Raw genomic sequence first — 20,852 nt, forward strand, 5'->3', positions numbered from 1 at the left:
TTAACGGGTCCAGCAATCATGTTGATGACTTCGCGGACTCGTTGGCGAGGGCGGACTTGTGCTGCGGGCGCGTGTACGCCGAACGGGGCTTTCACTGCGTTTCCGCGAAGCCTGGCTATGGTCGGTTCGGCGTTTGTAATCGTTACGATATGACCGGTCGACACCAGGAGATGGACGGTCGGTACTCCGTGGTGGGGATCTTGAATTCCTTGTCCTCTTAACGAACTGCCTCAAATGACCAGCCTGGATGAGCTCTTCGATTTTGTCCTTCAACGCCTGACATCTTTCGGTCGTGTGGCCGAAGTTTCGATGGTATTGACAATGCTTAGCGGTATCTGCATTCGGTGGCGTTTGATATTGCTTCAATATCGGAATCAAGTCTGTTTGTAGTGCTTCATCTAGGGCTCGTCCCCTCGGCACAGTTAAGGGGGTGTAACTGTTAAACCTGGGGACTCGGCCTCCTCTGTTCCGGTCGGACCTTGGAGTGGTTTGGATGGTTCGTTCGGTCTTGACTTCTCTTTCTTTGTTCGGGGTTTGGTCTTTGAGGACTCCGGATCCAACGGTTTTGAACCGTTGGTGGTAATCGATGTGTTCTTCGATTTGCATGAATTTGGTTGCTCGAGTTCGAAGGTCTTCCATGTCTTGAGGCGGCTTCTTGATGAGACTCTCAGTGAAACGGCTCGGCTGGATGGCTGAGACCAAATGGTGCAATGCAACTTCCTGCTTGAGTCCTCGGATGTGCATACATGCTTTGTTGAACCTATCTAGAAAGGTTCTGAGAGATTCACCTTTTTCTTGTTGTACCGCTAGGAGAGACATGGAGGACATGTGATGCGGTCGGCTGGTGGCATATTGAGTGGAGAATTTTACGGCTAAGATGTCAAAGTCGTCAATGTAGTTCGGAGGCAGCTCTGTAAACCAGGTAAGAGGTTCTCCCTGAAGGGACGTGGGGAAAACTTTACACCACACATTATTATCTGTGGTATACAAAGTCATTTGTGTCTTGTAGACATTTAAATGCTCGTCCGGGTCGGTCGAGCCGTCATAGAGTTTAATAGCGAGACCTCTCCATTTGTCAGGAAGTGGTGTGGTGATAATTTAGTATGTAAAAGGATGACCCCTTTTACTTGACTTTCTTTCGACTGTTTCAGCTCTGGAAGCAGGATCGGTCGGTGTAGGTATGCGAGAGGTGATTCGGTCGGCCATATGGGATTGACCTTCTCGTTCGGGATTATCGACCTGTCGTTGGAGTCGTGCATTCTGCTCTCTCAATAAGGCGATTTCTTCTTCTTGGCGGCGTCTGTCCTCTTCGTGTTGACTATGGTCTTCCATCCCCTTTTGTCGCAGTTCCTCCATCTGAGTTTGGAGGGTTTGAATCATAGTCATTTGTTCGGCCATAGCGTCGTTGTTGTTTCTTGTCGCAACCATTATAGCTTCAAAGATTGAAGATTTGCCTCGGCCCCACGGTGGGCGCCAATTGTACCTGAGTGGAGAGATGGGGCCCAGGCACGGTCGGTTGACGTGGTGTAATTGCTGACGTGTCGATCTTCTTCTCCTTCGGTCAGTCGTTCCTTCTTGCTGTCTCTTTCGGTCGGGCGGGGGAGGGTACCTGCGAAGGCACTCCGACGCTCAAGTAAGTATGAGATTCTAAGTGTGGTTTAGTAAGTCTATGAAAAACGTACCTTTCTCTGGCTTGAGCACCGTATTTATAGGATTGTCTAATGGGCTTTCTACCCCTTGGGCTCAGGGTGGTTATGGATAGGTTTTACCAATCGTGCTCCGGAATACCCGGGGAATATATCTTCTTCACACGCGTATTCCTTATTTTTCGGAGTTGTATTTTAACTACCTTAGTTTTGTCACGCGCCCTCACATTTATTATGAGTTCGGTCGGTCAGTCGGCCACGTGTGTTCATCCGGCACCTGCCGGTACAATAATAAAAATTTATACAATAAGTTTGAATTTTAAAAAATTAATGTATTTTTCCTCTTTAAAATTGTGTTAGAACTATATTGTAATTGTCAGAAATCTCACAAATATTTTTTGAATTGGACATTTCATGGATACGTGTCATACAAGTGTCATACGAGTGTTGGTGTTCGATATGAGTATCCAACACCGACACGCCATTTAAAAGGAGTGTCCGAGCTTCATAGGTAATTAGTGAGTTTCTTCTCCCCTGCAATGCAAAGAGTAATTGTATAAATACACTTAGCATAAAATCATGTAAAATATGAATTATTTGTTGAAGATTAAATATCAACTAGATATAAATATAAATAGATGTAAATTTTATTTTATAAGTTGAATAACACTTAAAATTCACCTTTATTTATATAATATTATAATGATTTAGAATTTTTTTTATAAAAAATTATTGGATTTATCATATCATTAAAACGTTATCGGATCCTCCATAAATATATAATCTTAGGAACGAGTTGATTGATAAGGCTAGATAAATTTATTTTTTCGGCGTAGGAAACCATTTTATTTTCTTAAAAACAATTTGACTTACTTGTGTTATAACATTTTTTCTGTAAATTTGAATAAAGGGAAAGGTGGCAACATAATCTATGGTTGATTCAAATTGATTAAAAATTATAATATTTAACTGGTTAGGTAACTTATTTAACAACTTCATCTTCTGGTTTGTTTTATTTTAATCAATTTTAACCAAAATAGCATGTCCAAGCATTGCTCTTTGAAACAATTATATCACATCAATTTTTTTAATGAGTTGCTACCTTTTAAATAATTAGTAATTTTTTAATCCATGCAAGCATGTAAAAAAACTATAAAAAGAAACTCATTATTTTATCAATAATTTTAAAAAAATAAGTATGAAAATTGTATGCTAAAGTTTAAATTAAAACACTTAGATCACATACACCAATATTTTGAATGATTATACTCCAAAATGCAATCATTAGTCTAAGAATTGTTTTTCAAATTAACCGTGTGTCATTTTCCCTAATATTTATCTCAAGCTCATGAACGAGAAAACTTAATCTATATTGTTTACATTTAAAAATAAAGTCTAATTTAATAATTTTAATTACGCAAAATAGTAAATATATTATATTAACTTTACAGTACAGGAAAGACTAAATATATTTTGATACCCGGGTAATCTTACTTAAAAATATGTGAAAGTTATAATAAATCAAGTAAAAAAAATCATTAAATCTACATATAAAAATTAATTAATCATTATATTCACTAGATTAAATATTATTTTAAAAATTAAAAATTATTGATATCTAAAAATATTTTTATTATTAAGAAAAGTTTAGAAAATAATTTTTAAATTAATATTTAAATTAGTTATCAAAGTTTTAATTACTCATATTTTAAATTTTATTTTTTTTTAAATTATTCTAAAAAAACTAATAGAAACTAATTTAGCATGTAAAGTAGTCATTAACTAAAATATTGATAGTTAATTGTTAGATACGAATTTAAAAATTATTTTATAAATTTTTATTAATAATAGAAACTATTTTATATACTAATATTTTTTTAATTTATAAAATAGTTTCTAATTTAATTAATATAATAACTAATTATTTTAGACTCTAAAATTAATTTTTATTTAATAATTTTTTTAATTTAATTATTAAATGATTAAAAAAACTATTTCAATTTTTTTCTTTCTTCGAAACTCATAGGATCTTATTTATCATTGATGGGATCTTTCAGCTTAGAATATATATTATAGAAATCTACGCAATAGACAATCTCTTAGCAGACATTTAAAACGTTTACGTTATAATAATTCATTAAAACTTAAACCTACTAAATGTTGACTATGTGAGTGGTATATCAATTTGTATCTCCAATCGAATCTAATCTCTCCTTAAGAATAATAAAATATTATGGAGTCTTTTTGTCTATAAAATCTTCCATTCCTCTCTTCTCTTCTACATTCTAAAGGGCATCTATAAGTTCTTACTTGTTCTATAGAGTGTGTCTGTGTTCTCAGTTTCTAGTTTCCATGGATAGAGCATATGTTATATCTTCTCCTAACGTCTCATTACTCAAAAGTGGTATCTATATTCACTATGTTTTAATTTGGTTCATTTCCATTGCAAAATTATTTGGTGAGTAATATTGGAAACATGGTATAATTGTAGGTGCAAATTTTTGGGGTAGGAAACTCTCCACCAAGAGTTTTTACTATCCAAGTATGTCTCACCATTTATCCCCTACTCCTTTCATTCACCTTTATTTCTTTATTTCACTACCTTTCTCACTTTCTCACTCTTTCACATATTTTTGTTCATCAATTAGCTAAAATGTGTTAATAGAAAAATAAATTCTCAAAGTTATTATTCTCTCAATCATCATCTTGTCATGATTTAGTAGCAATGATTTCCAAATAGGAATATATCTTTTTTGTGTATGAACATTATAATACAACTTCAAACACACTTGATATGTTAGGTTGTCGAGGATCAAAAGCTTCTGAGAATAAAATAAACGTTCAAATACAATATTATCCTTTGAAGTTTCAACCATCAACTTTTAATCATCGTTACAAAAGCATTGAAGGAGGACAAAAATATGCAGAAAACAATACAAAATATGTTGTAAAAGCTGTCACGGTACCATCTTCTGAGTCAGAATCCAAATCTTCCAACTCCAAAAACACTGGGGACTCTATCAAAAATTTCTTGGCCGTTTTGTACCAATTTATTTACCCTTATGCAATGTATGGTCAAGTAAGTATAACTTTTTTATTACTCTCCTAATTAATATTCAAAAGTTATGGTAAATAGTGAATTATGTTCTATGTATTCAATACTTATTTGGTTAATATTTATGAGGCTCAGACACTCTTCTTAAATGACGTGTCCATATCAAATACATGTATTGGACACCGACACTCGAAAGACACTCATAGGACACTTATTGGTGAAGTATCTAATTCAAAAAATATTTGTTGGATTTTTGACAATTCTAGCACGATTTTAACACTTTAAAAAGTAGAAACACATTAATTTTATAAAAAATCAAACTTATTATATAAACTTTTAGTATGATTATTAAAATAAAGAACAAATCATTTTGAACTAGGCATGAAAAATATCTTTCTGTTCCAAAAAAAACCGAAACATATTTGTGCACATAAATCTTTATTATCAATTTATATAATTCATAATTATATAATATATAGATTTGTGTTCTCGTGTCCTACATTTTAAAGATTACACGAATATATGTGTCTGTGTCCGTGTTGTATCAATATTTGTGTTAATGTCTGTGCTAATAAGGTTAATATATATAATAGCTTGTTGTTTTAAATTAACTTTATTTCTATTTACTAGTTTGCTGCTACAATTTCTGCGACTCTACTTGCAGTAGAAAAACTATCAGATATATCTCCACTATTTTTTATTGGTTTGCTACAGGTGAGACTCCAAATATGTTGTTTATTTTTTTAAAATAGACAATTGAAAACGACCCTTTAATCTCAATTAATACATTTTTATGACTTTTTTTTTAATCTTTCAGGCTTTGTCACCTCACTTATTTTTGGATGTTTATGTGAATGGTGTAAATCAAGTGTTTGACCTTGAAATAGATAAGGTATGAAACTTACTATAACCTTTAAAGACTAAGTTTACACAAGAACATCACTCGCACAGTAATTTGAACAATTTATGTAGTTTTTGCTACCAAACTCCTTTTCATAATTGAAGTTTAGTAACATACTCCCACCCATCTCTTAATGGGAGTCGTCACCAAAAAATAACTATTCTTCTTATTTTAATTAATTAAGTTTATGGACATTACAGTAGTTTGGCATTTATTTTATATATAACTGAATTTTTGTTACAGTTTATTAATGTACTTCAACCAAGAAAAAAGTAAGAATATTGCAGAAGTCACTTTATAATTTCTTTTAAGAAAAGTAATCCCCTTATAATTTTGAATCTGGTTTTTATAGCTTAAAAAGCTTTTGGAGAAAGTAGATATTGATTCTTATAACTAATCTATAATTACATGTTTTATTGCAGATAAACAAACCATATCTTCCATTGGCATCTGGGAAATTATCCTTTAGAAATTGTGTCTTTATTATTGCCTCATCTCTAATTTTGGTGCCATACTGATTCATCCCTTTCTAGAATAATACTTTGTTAAGATGATGTTCAGAGAGAAAGGAGAGTTAATGTTTTTTATTCTCTTTTACAGTGTTTTGGGCTTCACTTGATGATAGGTTCTCCGGCATTGATTTCATACATTTTGTTGAACTTTATATTATGGACCGGCTATTCTGTCAATGTAAGTTCTTTTCAATTTTATTTTTTTCCCTTAAAATAAGTTTTAAGATATATAAGTATGAAATGGTCAGTGGAGGCAGTTGTTAGTATTTATGGATAAATAAGATAGGTTGACCATTTCATCATTCACTATAAGTTTCCCCCACCTTGTATATCCAAACTCAAACGTTAATTATCGAAAACTGTCATTTTAAAAAAATATATTTTTTCCAATATAAGATATTTTATGCTAAATCGTATAAAATTTTTGTAAAAAAACTCATTTACTCTTTGAAATTCATTATTCATAAATAAGCTACTAATTGAACATATATGAATATTTTCTAACAAACACACTAATAAGCAAGGCTCATTTTAATATTTATATTTATATTTGATAATACTGTTTTGAAACTCTTCAGGTGCCTTTCTTACGATGGAAGCAGTATCCTGTGGTTTCAGCATTAATCCTATTTGTTAGTTCGACATTTATATTTCCAATTACAAACTTCCTTCATATGCAGGTTCTCTCCTTTTACTAATCCTCATTTTCATACATTCTTAGTTTTGAATAAATATTAGCTTATGTGTTTAAATTTAAGGAATAATAAAAAATCTTCATCCCAAGATTTTTGCTTTAATTTCATTAGATCCGCAATCAACCATTTGAATCCATCAATGAGATTGATTTAAAAGCATGAGTGAGAAAGTTGAAGAAATGATGAAGATGTTAAAAAGAAGAATTAGATTGACTCACATTTTTATATTGAAAATATCTATGTCGAAGATCTCACATCTACTAGAAATAAAGACATTTCATTAAGCGTGTGTAAATCTCACTCCATGAGCCGGTTTTATGGAGTTGAGTTAGGTTTAAAGTTCACTTCGTAATATGGTATCAGAGTCATTTTGATTCTATCCTAGTTTGTGTTTGTTGGCCTTATCAGGTCACCCGCTATCGGGCCATTATCGGACCACCCATAATATGTTATCCCACGCACGAGCTGTCACTCTTATCGTGAGAGGGTTAGGTTGGAGATCCTACATCTACTAGAGATAAGGACATTTCATTGTATATAAGTGGGTGCAAACTTTACCCCATGAACTAGTTTTATAGGATTGAGTTAGGCTTAAAGTTCTCTTTTTAATAATCTACAATATTATAACTATCTGATTTTAATAATAAAGAGCCTTATATTTACTTGAATATTTTTTTTCTCCAAATCATCCTAGGAAATGCTATGTACTATTTTTTAAAAGTGGTACAATTTTTATTTGCTAATTGATGTAACAAATGTTCAGACGTTTGTGTTCAAGAGGCCAGTTGTGTTTCCAAGATCATTGATTGTTTCCATCGTATTCATGGGTTTCTACTCTATTGGCTTAGCATTATCCAAGGTAATGTCTTTATTTTCTCAGGACATATATTTGTTTTCCAACATCAAGCTTTTGTTCCATTAATGTTAAACCTTCTACTGGATTTTTATGTAGGACATACCTGACATAGAAGGAGATAAACAACATGGCATTGATTCTTTCTCAATGCGTTTGGGCCAGGAAAAAGTATGTTTCTTATTAAATTCAATATATTTTGGCAGATATTATGCCCTCTTCTATAACACTTGACTCATTCTAAATATTTTATATAGGTATTTTGGATTTGTGTTTTCCTTTTCGAAATGGCATTTGGAATTGTCTTTTTGGCAGGAGCAACATCTTCATCTCCCTTTTGGATTAAAATAGTCACGGTAATATATCTTTATTATAAGTATATATAAGTTGAAATTTTAGGTATATTTTTTTTTCCTCAACATGGAGCTTGATTTTGATAAACAATTGTTTTATAATAATATGCTGTTTTGTTTGAGGATTTGTGTCTTATCTGTTTTATATTAAAAATAAATAGTTTTATTTTCCTTTTGAACCACTCTATACATACGAAGTTTCTTAGATCCAACAAACTACATTATGTTTAATATGGGAAAAGTTGTCTTTATTACGTAGATTATTCCAACTTGTTAATGTCAATGTGAAGTGAAAAAATTGATCTTTAAATAAGCATTATTTTAGGACAGAGCATAGTTTATTGTTTTTCAGATATCCTTAAAAATGAGACACTGTTTAAAAGTTGAATGTGTGGTATGTTTTAGAGTGTGGGAAGTTTTGCTCTTGCTTCAATTTTGTGGTACCAGACCAAATATGTAGATGTCACAAATCCAGCTTCCACTAGATCCTTCTATTCATTCAACTGGAAGGTAATTCTTTTATTTACCATTTTATACTTCAAATATCCACATTATAATTCAAAGGAAACAGTTATCTAATTAATTTTCCAACTCTTTTCGGAAACAAGGTTAGTTGATTTCTATTGTTTTCCAATTTCCAAATTAAATTCAAACCCTGATATAAATTTTTTAATTGAAATGTAAAATGATGTAATGAATCATATATTAAACTAATTTTATCTTTTAGTTAAAAACTCTATATAATTAAAGCGTAGAACAAATCAACACATGAACTATTGCCACTTTATCTATATATTATTTCGAAATTTGTGTATTAAATTATGTTATTATTCAAAGTGGAACATCATAATTTATGTGTTTTATTTTATTTTTGCAGTTGTTGATGGGAGCATACTTTCTCCTGCCTTTAACTAGATGATGGTGTCACTGAAGATTAAAACAACGTTTGCAACACATGTCACAGAATAACAGACCGTTTGCATCTAAAATTTATTTAAACAATAAAAATTTCACATATGTGTGTTCCCTAGATTTACGACGATGAGTTTTGTATCATTAAGATTTTCTCTAAGTATATCGAGCTTTATGTCTATAGACACATCTTTCATAAGTGGAATAAGAAAATAGAAGTGTGGTTATGACTCACCTTTTCAGTTTTCTTGCAATAATGAGAAGTTACTTATAGTTGACAATTAATTGAAATTATTTGGATGTTACTTACCGCTCACAATTAATTGTTATTAAAGTGAGGTTATTTACCATTAATTGTTTTTATTATTGTTGTCTCCTAGAACCACTATATATAGTGGCTTCCTCTTAGCAATGTAACACACATAACAAACAACAACTTGTTTCCTCTCTCTTTTCCTATACTTTCTATTTCTTCTCTTGGGTCTAAGTGTTTAACCCATATAGAGATAATTTGTTTTGGGGCCATTTATCTATTAGCCTGAGAGAAATTCATTGTACTCTCAATACCATTCCATTATAGTGGAAGTTTTGGCTCTTTTGCCGGTGATTTTTTACCTCTATTCAAAGGGGTTTTCCACTTAAAATTATCACGCTTTCGCATACGATATCCCTACAAAAAGCAACGTGTGTTATGATAAGATTATGTTTAATGAATCTTTTAAGAATATGAGTGACAAGTAAGTGAGTTTATTCTGAGCTACAAAGAGTAATTTTATAAATATACTCAACATAAAATTATATGTAATTCATATAAAATCGTGTAAAATATGAATTATTTATTGAAAATCTCATATTAACTAAAAATAAAAACATTTCATAATATATAAGTGTGTACAAATTTTACCTTATAAACTAAGTTAAATTATACTTAAAGTTCACATCTTTTTATATGATATTAGAGGCATTTTTAAATAAATTTTAAAATAAAAAACATTAAAGCGGGTCAAGCCGATGCTAAATTAAATAAATTTTAAAATAAATGTTTGTGTTAGAGTTCATCTAATGTTAGACACTACTAGAGTTAACTTAACCAACTCTATGGTGACACTAAATATTTTTATTTTTGATTATATTTATTTAAGTTAGTGTCAGTTAAGTCGACTAATTTATATGTTATGAATATTTGAAAATGATCAAGAATCATTAATTATTTTTAATTTAAAGATCCAAATTTAAAGATAATAAATCTCTTTATCTTTAATAATATTTAAGAATAACCATTGTTATTCTATTTTAAAATTTTCCTCTAGAATAAATAATAAAAAGGTAAATACTAAAATATAGTATTCCTAAATACTAAAATAACTTTTGAAAAATCTTAATAATACAAACTATAATAAAACATAATTTTATCCGATTTTATTTGTAATTAGGTAAATAATAAAGATACCATACGTTTAAACTTTTTTACTTAAAGTAATTTGTAATGATGTTCAACCCAAACAAGAAAACACAAACTCATACAAAAGAATATGTAATATATTTAACATGTTATAAGTATTTAATATACTAATTATTTAGTTCTTTCAAAGGGACACCGAGAGATTTGGTATCAATGAGTCGTGAGAAGACTCATAAAATATAATGACATTATTTTTAACCTAAAAGTATAAAATGATGTTGTTTGGAAGACTTAATATAAAGAATACATAAACATAAGATTTTTACTAACTGCATATCATACTTTTTCGAGTCGGTCACCAAGACGGCTAACTACATATTGTACTTGTTTGACTTGGTCACTAAGACGAATCAATGATTCTGATATTACTTGTTGGGTTCTTTCAATCGAGGACACCAAAGAGATTTCATACCTATAAGTTGTGAATATACTTTTGTAAGAGATTATAACACCATTTTTAATCCAAAATCTTAAGGTGGTGAACTTGTGATGTTTTTTTTTTACGTACTGTGTCAGAAATACTAATTTGTCTCTAAGGATGGATATAACCCACAAGAAACAATTGAATTATCAAGTATAAAATTAACTAAATAGAAAACAAAATAATAAAGTTTGTTGGGAGTTTGTTATAATTATTGCAAGAATTATAAAGAAAGTAAGTCAAAGAGTTTGTTGGTTCAATTGAGATTGGGGTTCATCCTCGTTTGTATTTTGAAAAGCATAGTAATATTCTATCATTTTATTGATGTTGATGTCCATATAAAAGTCATTTCACTACCAGAAAATCATTAGAGACAAAAAATAATTAGTTGCTATAGTGACTAAATTATAGACTATTTTAAAGACTAAAAAAAATTATTGATTTCTAAATTAGTTTCTATTATTGATAAATAGTTTCTAAATTGGTATCTAATTAGTTACCAAAGTTTTAACTACCAAATTTAGAATCTAAATAATTGGTAGTTAAAAACAAAACATAGTTAACATATGCGTTTTGATTTAGTCCCTCGTGTGTTTCTTTTTTCTTTTTTTAGTAATACTTATTTCATGTTATGGTAAATAATTGATGTTACTTGAGGTGTTAGCATAATTGAGATGTCAAATTATATAATGATGTTTAACATGAGAAACTTTTATTAAAATAAAAATAAAAATAAATATATATATATATATATATATATATATATTTATTGATTTCCCGATAACGTGACTTAAAAATATGTGAAAGTTATAGTCAATCAATTATTAAATGAATTAAAAAATTGTTTCAATTTGTTTTTTCTTCGAACCTTATAGGATTTTATTTATCATTGATGGGCTCTTTTAGCTTAGAATATATATAAATGTACGCGCAATTGACGATGTCATTCCAGACCTTTTAAACGTTTACCTTATAATAATTTATTAAACCCTAAACGACTAAATCCTGACTGTGTGCGTAGTGTATGAATTTGTATCTTCCATAAAAATTTATCTCATGAATAATCAAATTTGATAGAGTCCTTTTGTCTATATATAAAATCTCTCATTCCTCTTTTATCTTCTACATTCTACATTTTAGAAGGTATCTATAAGTTCTTACCTCTTCTGTAGATTGTAGTGTGTATTCTGTGTTGTCAGTTTTCATGGACAGGGCACATGTTATATCTTCTCCTAACGTCTCTCCACTCATAAATGGTACTTATACTTACTACTATGTTATAATTTGGTCCTTTTTTTATTTTGCTTTGCAAAATTATTTGGTGAATAATATGTGGAACCATGTAATTGTAGGTGCAAATTTTTGGACAAGGAAACTTTCCACCAAGAATATTTACTATGCTAGTATGTCTCATCACTTATCCCCTATTCCTTCCTTTATTTGTTTATTTCACTACCTTTCTCAGTTTCTCACTCTTTCACACCTCTTTGTTCTTCAATTAGGTGAAGTGTGTTAATAGTATAATAAATTTTCAGTTTTATTCTCTCAATTCATCATCTTGTCATGATTTAGTAGCAATAATTTTAAAATAAGAATATACACTTTTGTTGGACATGAACACTCTAATACAACTTCAAACACTTGCTACCTTAGGTTGTCGAAGATCAAAAGCTTCTCAGCACAAAATAAAAGCTCAAATACAATATAATCCTCTGAGATTTCAACAATCACCTTTTAATCATCATAACAAAAGTATTGAAGGAGGACGAAAATATAAAGAAACCAATACAAAATGTGTTGTGAAAGCAGTTACTATGCCTTCTTCTGAGTCAGAATCTCAATCTTCCAAATCCAAAAACATTGTGGACTCTGTCAAAAATTTCTTCACCGTTTTGTACCAATTTATTTATCCTTATGCAACGTATGGTCGAGTAAGTACAATTTTTCTATTACTTTCATAATTAATTTTCAAAAGTTATAAATTATGTTTATTTGTACTCCACACTTATTTGCATAATATATATGTTGTTTGAAATTAACTTTATTTATATTTTACTAGTTATGCGCTGCAATTTCTGGGTCTCTCATTGCGGTAGAAAAACTATCAGATTTATCTCCATTATTTTTTATTGGTTTGTTGCAGGTGAGACTCCACATACGTTGTTTTTTTTCTAAAAATAGACAACCGAAAACTACCCTTTAACCTCAATAATATATTTTTGTTGACATGTTTTTTTTTTAACGTTTCAGGCTCTGTTACCTCACTTGTTTATGGACCTTTATGTGAATGGTGTAAATCAAGTGTTTGACTTTGAAATAGATAAGGTAAGAAAGTTACTATAAATAAAAAATAATAATTATTGATAAAAAAAATTATTTTATATATATATATATATATATATATTCCATAAAAATGATGAAAACGTAGTTGTGGTATAAGATTTATCTAGTTAAATATTTAGAAAAATATAAAGACTAAGTTTACACAAGAGCATCACTCGTACAACAATTTTAACAATTTATATATTTTTTTGCTACCAAACTCCTTTTCATAATTGAGGCTTACTAACATATCCTACCCTTTTCTTAATGGGGTACGTCACCAAAAATTTACCAAAAGTCTAACTATTCTTTTAATTTTAATTAATTAAGTTTATGGACATTACAGTAGTTTAATATTTATTTTATTTATTTTTATCAACAATAATAAATATATTAAAGGAGTCTCAACCTTAAACTAAACGAAGTACACCTTACATTTCAAAACAGATAACAAATACAAAGGTCTAAGTTCCTTTTACACTTACTTTAACAAATTATAAACATAAACTAAAAACGGCCCCTACACACAACAGATGGCATATATCTACACTAAAACTAGGCCAAAACCTTAAACAACCAACGCACTAACCGCCAGTGCTAGCTCCTTAAAAATGCTTAATTATGCACCAAGACTGCAGCAATTAGAATCATCTATGCAGCAAAAAAAAAAAAAAAAACCAGCTCAGGTTTATTTTATATATAAATGAATTAATTAAAATAAGAGAAAATATAGTTGGATTTTGTTACAATTAATGTACTTCAACGTAGAAAGTGGTGAGAATATCTAAGAAGTCACTTTATAGTTTATTGTAAAAAGAAGTAATCTCTTTATAATTCTGAATCTTGTTTTTATAGTTTAGAAAGCTTTTGAAGAAAGTAAATATTGGTTCTTATAACTAATATATAATTACATGTTTTATTGCAGATAAACAAGCCATATCTTCCATTGGCATCTGGGAAATTATCCTTTAGAAATTGTGTCTTTATTGTTGCCTCGTCTGCAATTTTGGTGCCATATTGATTCATCCCTTTCTTTAATAATACTTTTTAAGATGATGTTCAGAGAGAAGGGAGAGTTATTGTTTTATTCTCTTTTACAGTTTTGGGGTTAACTTGATGATAGGTTCTCCGGCATTGATTTCAAACATTTTGTTGAACTTTACATTATGGACCGGCTATTCTGTGAATGTAAGTTCTTTTCAATTGCATTTTTCCCCTTAAAATATGTTTTAAGATATATAAGTATGAAAAGGTCAGTGGTGGCAGTTGTTGTCAATGATCTACTTATTTATGAAATATTTTGTATGGATAAATAAGATAGGTTCACCATTTAATCATTCACTATAAGTTTTCCCCACCTTGTATATCCAAACTCAAACGTTAATTATCGAAAAGTGACATTTTTACAAATATTTTTTAATACTTTTTTGAAATATAAGATATTTTATGCGAAATCGTATAAAATCCTCTTTGAAATTCATTATTGAAATACCAATTAAGCTACTAAATGAGAATATATGAATATTTTCTAACAAACACACTAATAAGAAAGGGTAATTTGAATATTTATATTTATATTTGATGGTGATAACTCTGTTTTGAAACTCTTCAGGCGCCTCTGTTACGATGGAAGCAATATCCGGTGGTTGCAGCATTATTCATATTTGTTAGTTGGGCAGTTATATTTCCAATCACATACTTCCTTCATATGCAGGTTCTCTACTTTAACTTTTTCTTTTTTATCGGCAATAAACTATTAAATTAGATCGGTTCACTCAAGAGGTGATCCAACTCTTGTACATATAATAAAAGATAAAAATTTCTTTCCACTTTCGTATTTAAAATTCATAGATTAATTCTCTACTTCCTTCCCAATACTAATAACTATAATTGAAGAAAAAAACAAATAACACACCAGTATTAAATCAAGTACATACATACCAAGGGTTCAAGACATCATTCAGAGAATGAGAAACTCACTGACGGTATCTTGAGTTGATCCAAGATCAAACCTTGACCTGTGCCAAAGAAAATACTTCAGTATGATCAACCACTCCTCCTTTAAACAAACAATTATTCCTATGTCTCCAAATCTCATTGACCAAAGTTATCCAAATATTACCCATAGTAAGATTAACTGAATTAGGTGCATCCAAAATTTTGAAGTGTTCAAAACGTGACCCGGGAACGATAAGATCAACCGAATTCATTCCTAACCAGTCATAACATAGGTTCCAAATTAGCCAAGCTACCCTGCAATCGAAGAATAAATGATTTGTTGACTCCTCTGATAACCTGCATAAGCTGCAAAGATTACACTCAATCTATATCCCTCGTCTCACCAGATTTACCTTGGAGGCTACCTTGTTTTCAATCACCCTCCAAGCTCTGACATGAGCTGAAGGCAACACTTTAATTCTCCAGAAAGATTTGTAAAATCTCGAATTTTCCTCTTCTCCTTCTCCCTTTAAAAGCCCGTAAGCAGACTTGACTGAGAACACTGTTGTCTCACTATCCTTCCAGACTCATTTATCCCTTATCTCTGACTCAATCCTCCTATTAGAAATTGTTTCTAAGAGCTGGCTTACTTGATCCTCCTCCCACGCGAACAAACTCCTTCTCCACCTTAAATTTCACTCCCATATGTCTAGGGTTTAGGGTAACTATACATTCTTAGTTTTAAATAACCATGTCTTAGCTTATGTGTTTTAAATTGACTTACATTTTTATGTTGAAAATAATCAATAATAGTTATAACTATCTTATTTCAATAATCAAGAGCCTAATATGTACTTGAATACATTTTCTCCAAATCATCCTAGGAAATGCTATATTGTATAAATGTAACATAACTTTGAAAGGGTTATATTATTTATTTGCTAATTCATGTAACAAATGTTCAGACGTTTGTGTTCAAGAGGCCAGTTGTCTTTCCAAGATCACTGATTGTTTCTATGTTATTCATGGCTTTCTACTCTGCTGGGATAGCATTATCCAAGGTAAATGTCTTTATTTTCTCAGGACATATATTTGTTTTCCAACATCAAACTTTTGTTCCATTAATGTTAAACCTTCAACTGGATTTTTATGTAGGATATACCTGACATAGAAGGAGATAAACAACATGGCATTGATTCTTTCTCAATTCGTTTAGGCCAGAAAAAAGTATGTTTCTTATTAAATTCAATATATCTTGGCAGATATGCTTATGCTTTCTTCTGTAATACTTGACTCATTCTAAATATTTTATATAGGTATTTTGGATTTGTGTTTTCCTTTATGAAATGGCATTTGGAGTTGCCTTTTTGGCAGGAGCAACATCTTCATCTCCCTTTGGGATTAAAATTGTCACGGTAATATATCTTTAAATAAAGAAACATTTCTCTGGAAAAGTTGTCTTTATTGTGTAGATTATTCCAACTTGTTAATGTCCATGTGAAGTGAAAAAATATCTTTAAATAAGCATTATTTTAGGACAGAGCATAGGTTTATTGTTTTTCAGATATCCTTAAAAAATGAGAGACTATTTAAAAGTTGAATGTGTGGTATGTTTTAGAGTGTGGGAAGTTTTGCTCTTGCTTCAATTCTGTGGTACCAGACCAAATATGTAGATGTCACAAATCCAGCTTCCACTAGATCCTTCTATTCATTCAACTGGAAGGTAATTCTTTTATTTACCATTTTATACTTCAATATCCACATTATAATTCAAAAACAGTTATCTAATTAATTTTCCAACTGTTTTTGGAGACAAGGTTAGTTGATTTCTATTGTCTTCAAATTTCCAAATTAAATTCAAAACCATGGTGTAAATATCTTAATTGAAATTCAAAATGATGTAATTAATTATATATCAAACTAATTTCATCTTTTAGTTAAAAAATTCAATATAATGTAAAGCTTAGAACAACGTGAACTATTGCCACTTTATCTGAATATTATTTCGAAATTTGTGTATTAAATTATGTTATTATTCAAAGTGGAACATCATAATTTATGATGTTTTTTTTCCTTGTAGTTGTTGATGGGAGCATACTTTCTCCTGCCTTTAATTAGATAATGGTGTCACGGAAGTTTGCAACACATGCCACAGAAGAACATAGACCCTTCGCATCTAAAATTGATTTAAGCAATATTTAGCCACAGCAATTTGTGGTGGTGCTAACAGAGAATAAAAGGGTTGTCAATTAAAAATGAAGGAACACAAAACTTTTTAAATAAATCAATGTGAAATTCGTAATTTATATGATCATTTTCTTTTTTAACATTTTTTATTTTTATAGATTTTATGATTTTTTTGATGATTGTATTTTGTTATATTGCATATAATCATTGTATATTATTATGCATGTACTCTATTAATCAGGTTACAAGGTCAAATTTTGTGGACTTTTTTGTAATAATTTAATTAGAAAAAAACTTCTAGAAAATGTCTATTAATATTTTAAAAATAAAGAAATAAGGATGTAAATTATTAATAAGAAATACTATTAAGTTTTACTATATGAATAGGATAACTATTTCAAAATGTCTATTAATATTTTAAAAATAAAGAAATATTTTAAAAATAAAGAAATAAAGATGTAAATGATTAATAAGAAATACTATTAAGTTTTACTATATGAATAGTATAACTATTTCGCAAGTTTATAACTTTCATGTTCAATGTTTTAAATTTCTGAATTATTTTAAAGAGATATAAGGTATGCGGATTTTTTAATGCTTGAAAATTATGAAACTCATAAATTATAAACTAATAAAAACTAATTTAGAAACCAAAAAAATTTTAGTGTTTAAAACGGTTTCTAATTTAGTCACTATAACAACAAATTATTTTTTATCTCTGAAAATTGGTTTCTATTTCATGATTTTCTTGTAGTATACATTTTTTTGTTATCAGCAATAAAAAATAAATAAATGGGAACCACTTCAGGGGTAGGCCAACCCTTATACATAAAGAGCTAGCGCCTTACCAACCTCCAACCAAGGAACACCTTCCAACTTAAAAAGGAACAACCAAACCAACTCAAGAAAACATTAAACAATCAGCCTCATACAATCCACTGGGTTCAAAACCCAGTTGGGGTACGTAAAGGAATTACAACAGGACTTTACAAAAATCCAAGACCAAACATTTACCTGTACCAGTGCAAATACCTCAAGCGCATCTACCACGCCCCTGTCGATATTGTAGTGTACATTATACATTTTACATTCTACAGAGTGTCTATAAGTTCTTACCTCTTCTTAAAATATAGTGTGTACTGTGTCTCCTCAATTTTCAGTTTTCATGGATAAGTCACATGTTATATCTTCTCTTAACGTCTCTTCAATCATAGGTGATACCTATACTCACTATGTTCTAATTTGTTCCATTTTTCATTGCAAAATTATTTGGTGAATAATATATGGAAACATGGTTTGTAGGTGCAAGTATATCCCCTATTTCTTTCATTAACCTTTATTTCTTTATTTCACTACTTGCTCACTTTCTCACTCTTTCTCATCTTTTTGTTCATCAATTAGCTCAAATGTGTTAATAGAAAAATAAATTCCAAAGTTATTATATTCTCTCGATCATCATCTTGTCATGATTTAGTAGCAATAATTTTAAAATAAGAATATATTTTTTTTCAAGTTGTCGAGGATCAAAAACTTCTCAACACAAAATAAAAATTCAAATACAATATAATCCTTTGAAGTTTTAACAATCATATTTTAATCATTGTTACAAAAGTACTGAAAGAGAACAAACATATGAACAAAGTAAGGGTTTTTGACCATGATGGGGTTATTTTTTTTTGCTTTTTACTAAAATGAGGTCCGTTTAAAAAAAATTACAAATTTAGGCAAGTCGTGCCAATTCGGCACGACTTCATATGCACAAATCGTCCCAATTAGGCACGACTTTTGCCTTGTCATATTGAAGTTGTGACAACTTGACACGACTTCTGCCACGTCATAATTTTTTTTATTTTATTGTTTATATATTGAGTAGTAAGTTATGTAATGTTAAAAATTAATTTGATACATAATTTTCTAAGAGTGTTAGTTTTAAGGAACAAAAAATTGGATAATCGTGTATGGATCATGTTTGACGGTAATGTAATACAATAACTTGATTATTTGATTAATTAAAAAATGAAGAAAATTGTTATTGAATTTAGAAATAAATAGATAAATGAAAATTTATTGTATTTGGAAAATAAATAGAGAATTATTGTTGTGAATTTGCAAAATAAATAACTTGAGAAGTAATGATTTTACAGAACACGTAATGATGAGAAGAGATTAATTAGAACTAAACAAATTATGACGTGGCAGAAGTCGTGTCAAGTTGGCACGACTTCAATATGATAGGACAGAAGTCGTGCCTAATTGGGACGACTTCAGTATGACAAGGCAGAAGTCGTGCCTAATTAGGACGATTTGTGCATATGAAGTCGTGCCGAATTGGCACGACTTGCCTAAATTTGTAATTTTTTTTAAACGGACCCCATTTTGATAAAAAACAAAAAAAAAAATCCCATAATGGTCAAAACCCACAAAGTAATACAAAATGCATTGTGAAAGTCGTCAGTGGATCATCTTCCGAGTCAAAATCTCAACCTTCCAACTCCAAAAACATTGTAAACTCTATCAAAAATTTCCTGACCGATTTGTACCAATTTATTTATCCTCATGCAATGTATGAAAATCAATTTATTTATCCTCATGCAATGTATGGTCGAGTAAGTACAACTTTTTTATCATTCTCATAATTAATATATAAAAGCTTCCTATAATTATCATTGTTGCTTTGTATTCAATAGGTTAATATATAATAGCTTGTTGTTTTAAATTAACTTTATTTATATTTTACTAGTTATCAGCTGCAGTTTCTGCGTCTCTCATTGCAGTACAAAAACTATCAGATTTATCTCCAATATTTTTTATTGGTTTGTTACATGTGAGACTCTACATGCGTTTTTTTTTTCTAAAAATAGACAGCTGAAAACTACCTTTCACCACATTAGTACATTTTTGTTGACGTGTTTTTTTTTGTTTTTTAATGTTTCAGACATTATTACCTCACTTGTTTATGGATGTTTATGTGAATGGTGTGAATCAAGTTTTTGACTTTGAAATAGATAAGGTATGAAACTTCCTATAAATAAAAAAATTTAGATCATTGATAACATAGTTGTGGTATAAGATTTATAAAGTTAAATATTCAGAAACATATAAAGACTATAAGTTTACACAAGAACAATACTCGTGCAAATATTTTAACAATTTATATAATTTTCTGTCAAACTCCTTTTCATAATTGAGGTTTATACTAACATACTCCAACCCTTTTTTTAATGGGATTACGTCGACAAAATTGACCAAAAAACTATCTATTCTTCTTCTTATTTTAATTAATTCAGTGTATGGACATTACAGTAATTTGATATTTATTTTATATATAACTGAATTAGTTAAAATAAGAGAAAATATAGTTGGATTTTTGTTACAGTTTATTAATGTACTTCAACCAAGAAAAAGGTGAGAATTTTAAGAAGTCACTTTATAGTTTATTGTAAAAAAAGTAATCCCTTTATAACTTTGAATCTGGTTTTATAGTTTAAAAAAAGAATATATATCTTCCCTATTCGTGTTACCAAACTTTATGTATAGTAGATTAAATCCTGCAGAAAAATTCCTCATGGTTAATCTCATCAGCCCTTGACCTTAT

At 29.7% G+C, this 20,852-nt stretch overlaps 4 protein-coding genes across 4 annotated transcripts; 3 read left to right on the top strand and 1 right to left on the bottom strand.

Moving 5' to 3' along the window:
- On the bottom strand, window positions 1-1,428 carry LOC137829428 (uncharacterized). Its single transcript, XM_068636230.1, has 2 exons — window positions 1,128-1,428; window positions 1-977 (listed from the first exon to the last, which is right to left on the bottom strand). The coding sequence occupies exons 1-2, from the start codon at window positions 1,426-1,428 to the stop codon at window positions 1-3; spliced, it is 1,278 nt and encodes a 425-aa protein (XP_068492331.1).
- A 3,942-nt stretch (window positions 1,429-5,370) lies between these two features.
- On the top strand, window positions 5,371-9,162 carry LOC137830339 (glycinol 4-dimethylallyltransferase-like). The gene is made up of 10 exons (XM_068637618.1): window positions 5,371-5,415; window positions 5,519-5,593; window positions 6,025-6,108; window positions 6,203-6,292; window positions 6,693-6,794; window positions 7,573-7,668; window positions 7,762-7,833; window positions 7,920-8,018; window positions 8,421-8,525; window positions 8,893-9,162. Exons 4-10 carry the CDS (start codon window positions 6,221-6,223, stop codon window positions 8,932-8,934), a joined length of 588 nt encoding a protein of 195 aa, XP_068493719.1. The 5' UTR covers window positions 5,371-5,415; window positions 5,519-5,593; window positions 6,025-6,108; window positions 6,203-6,220; the 3' UTR covers window positions 8,935-9,162.
- A 2,852-nt stretch (window positions 9,163-12,014) lies between these two features.
- LOC137829429 (glycinol 4-dimethylallyltransferase-like) lies at window positions 12,015-14,153 on the top strand. Its single transcript, XM_068636231.1, has 6 exons — window positions 12,015-12,066; window positions 12,163-12,213; window positions 12,464-12,753; window positions 12,870-12,953; window positions 13,061-13,135; window positions 14,058-14,153. The coding sequence occupies exons 1-6, from the start codon at window positions 12,015-12,017 to the stop codon at window positions 14,151-14,153; spliced, it is 648 nt and encodes a 215-aa protein (XP_068492332.1).
- A 60-nt stretch (window positions 14,154-14,213) lies between these two features.
- On the top strand, window positions 14,214-16,862 carry LOC137829430 (glycinol 4-dimethylallyltransferase-like). Its single transcript, XM_068636232.1, has 6 exons — window positions 14,214-14,320; window positions 14,745-14,846; window positions 16,036-16,131; window positions 16,226-16,297; window positions 16,387-16,485; window positions 16,689-16,862. The coding sequence occupies exons 1-6, from the start codon at window positions 14,249-14,251 to the stop codon at window positions 16,860-16,862; spliced, it is 615 nt and encodes a 204-aa protein (XP_068492333.1). The 5' UTR covers window positions 14,214-14,248.
- Window positions 16,863-20,852: the final 3,990 nt, after the last annotated feature.

This window comes from Phaseolus vulgaris, chromosome 7 (assembly GCF_000499845.2).
Source record: "Phaseolus vulgaris cultivar G19833 chromosome 7, P. vulgaris v2.0, whole genome shotgun sequence".
Lineage (NCBI taxonomy): Eukaryota > Viridiplantae > Streptophyta > Magnoliopsida > Fabales > Fabaceae > Phaseolus > Phaseolus vulgaris.

Coding starts and splice junctions, on each gene's coding strand:
- LOC137829430 (XM_068636232.1), top strand. CDS start 14,249: ATGATAGGTTCTCCGGCATTGATTTCAAACATTTTGTTGAACTTTACA. Junction 14,847..16,035: donor CATACTTCCTTCATATGCAG/GTTCTCTACTTT, acceptor ACAAATGTTCAG/ACGTTTGTGTTCAAGAGGCC. Junction 16,298..16,386: donor TTCGTTTAGGCCAGAAAAAA/GTATGTTTCTTA, acceptor TATTTTATATAG/GTATTTTGGATTTGTGTTTT.
- LOC137829428 (XM_068636230.1), bottom strand. CDS start 1,428: ATGGTTGCGACAAGAAACAACAACGACGCTATGGCCGAACAAATGACT. Junction 978..1,127: donor AACAGTCGAAAGAAAGTCAA/GTAAAAGGGGTC, acceptor TGTATACCACAG/ATAATAATGTGTGGTGTAAA.
- LOC137830339 (XM_068637618.1), top strand. CDS start 6,221: ATGATAGGTTCTCCGGCATTGATTTCATACATTTTGTTGAACTTTATA. Junction 6,795..7,572: donor CAAACTTCCTTCATATGCAG/GTTCTCTCCTTT, acceptor ACAAATGTTCAG/ACGTTTGTGTTCAAGAGGCC. Junction 8,019..8,420: donor TTTGGATTAAAATAGTCACG/GTAATATATCTT, acceptor GGTATGTTTTAG/AGTGTGGGAAGTTTTGCTCT.
- LOC137829429 (XM_068636231.1), top strand. CDS start 12,015: ATGGACAGGGCACATGTTATATCTTCTCCTAACGTCTCTCCACTCATA. Junction 12,067..12,162: donor CGTCTCTCCACTCATAAATG/GTACTTATACTT, acceptor ATGTAATTGTAG/GTGCAAATTTTTGGACAAGG. Junction 12,754..12,869: donor ATGGTCGAGTAAGTACAATT/TTTCTATTACTT, acceptor ATATTTTACTAG/TTATGCGCTGCAATTTCTGG.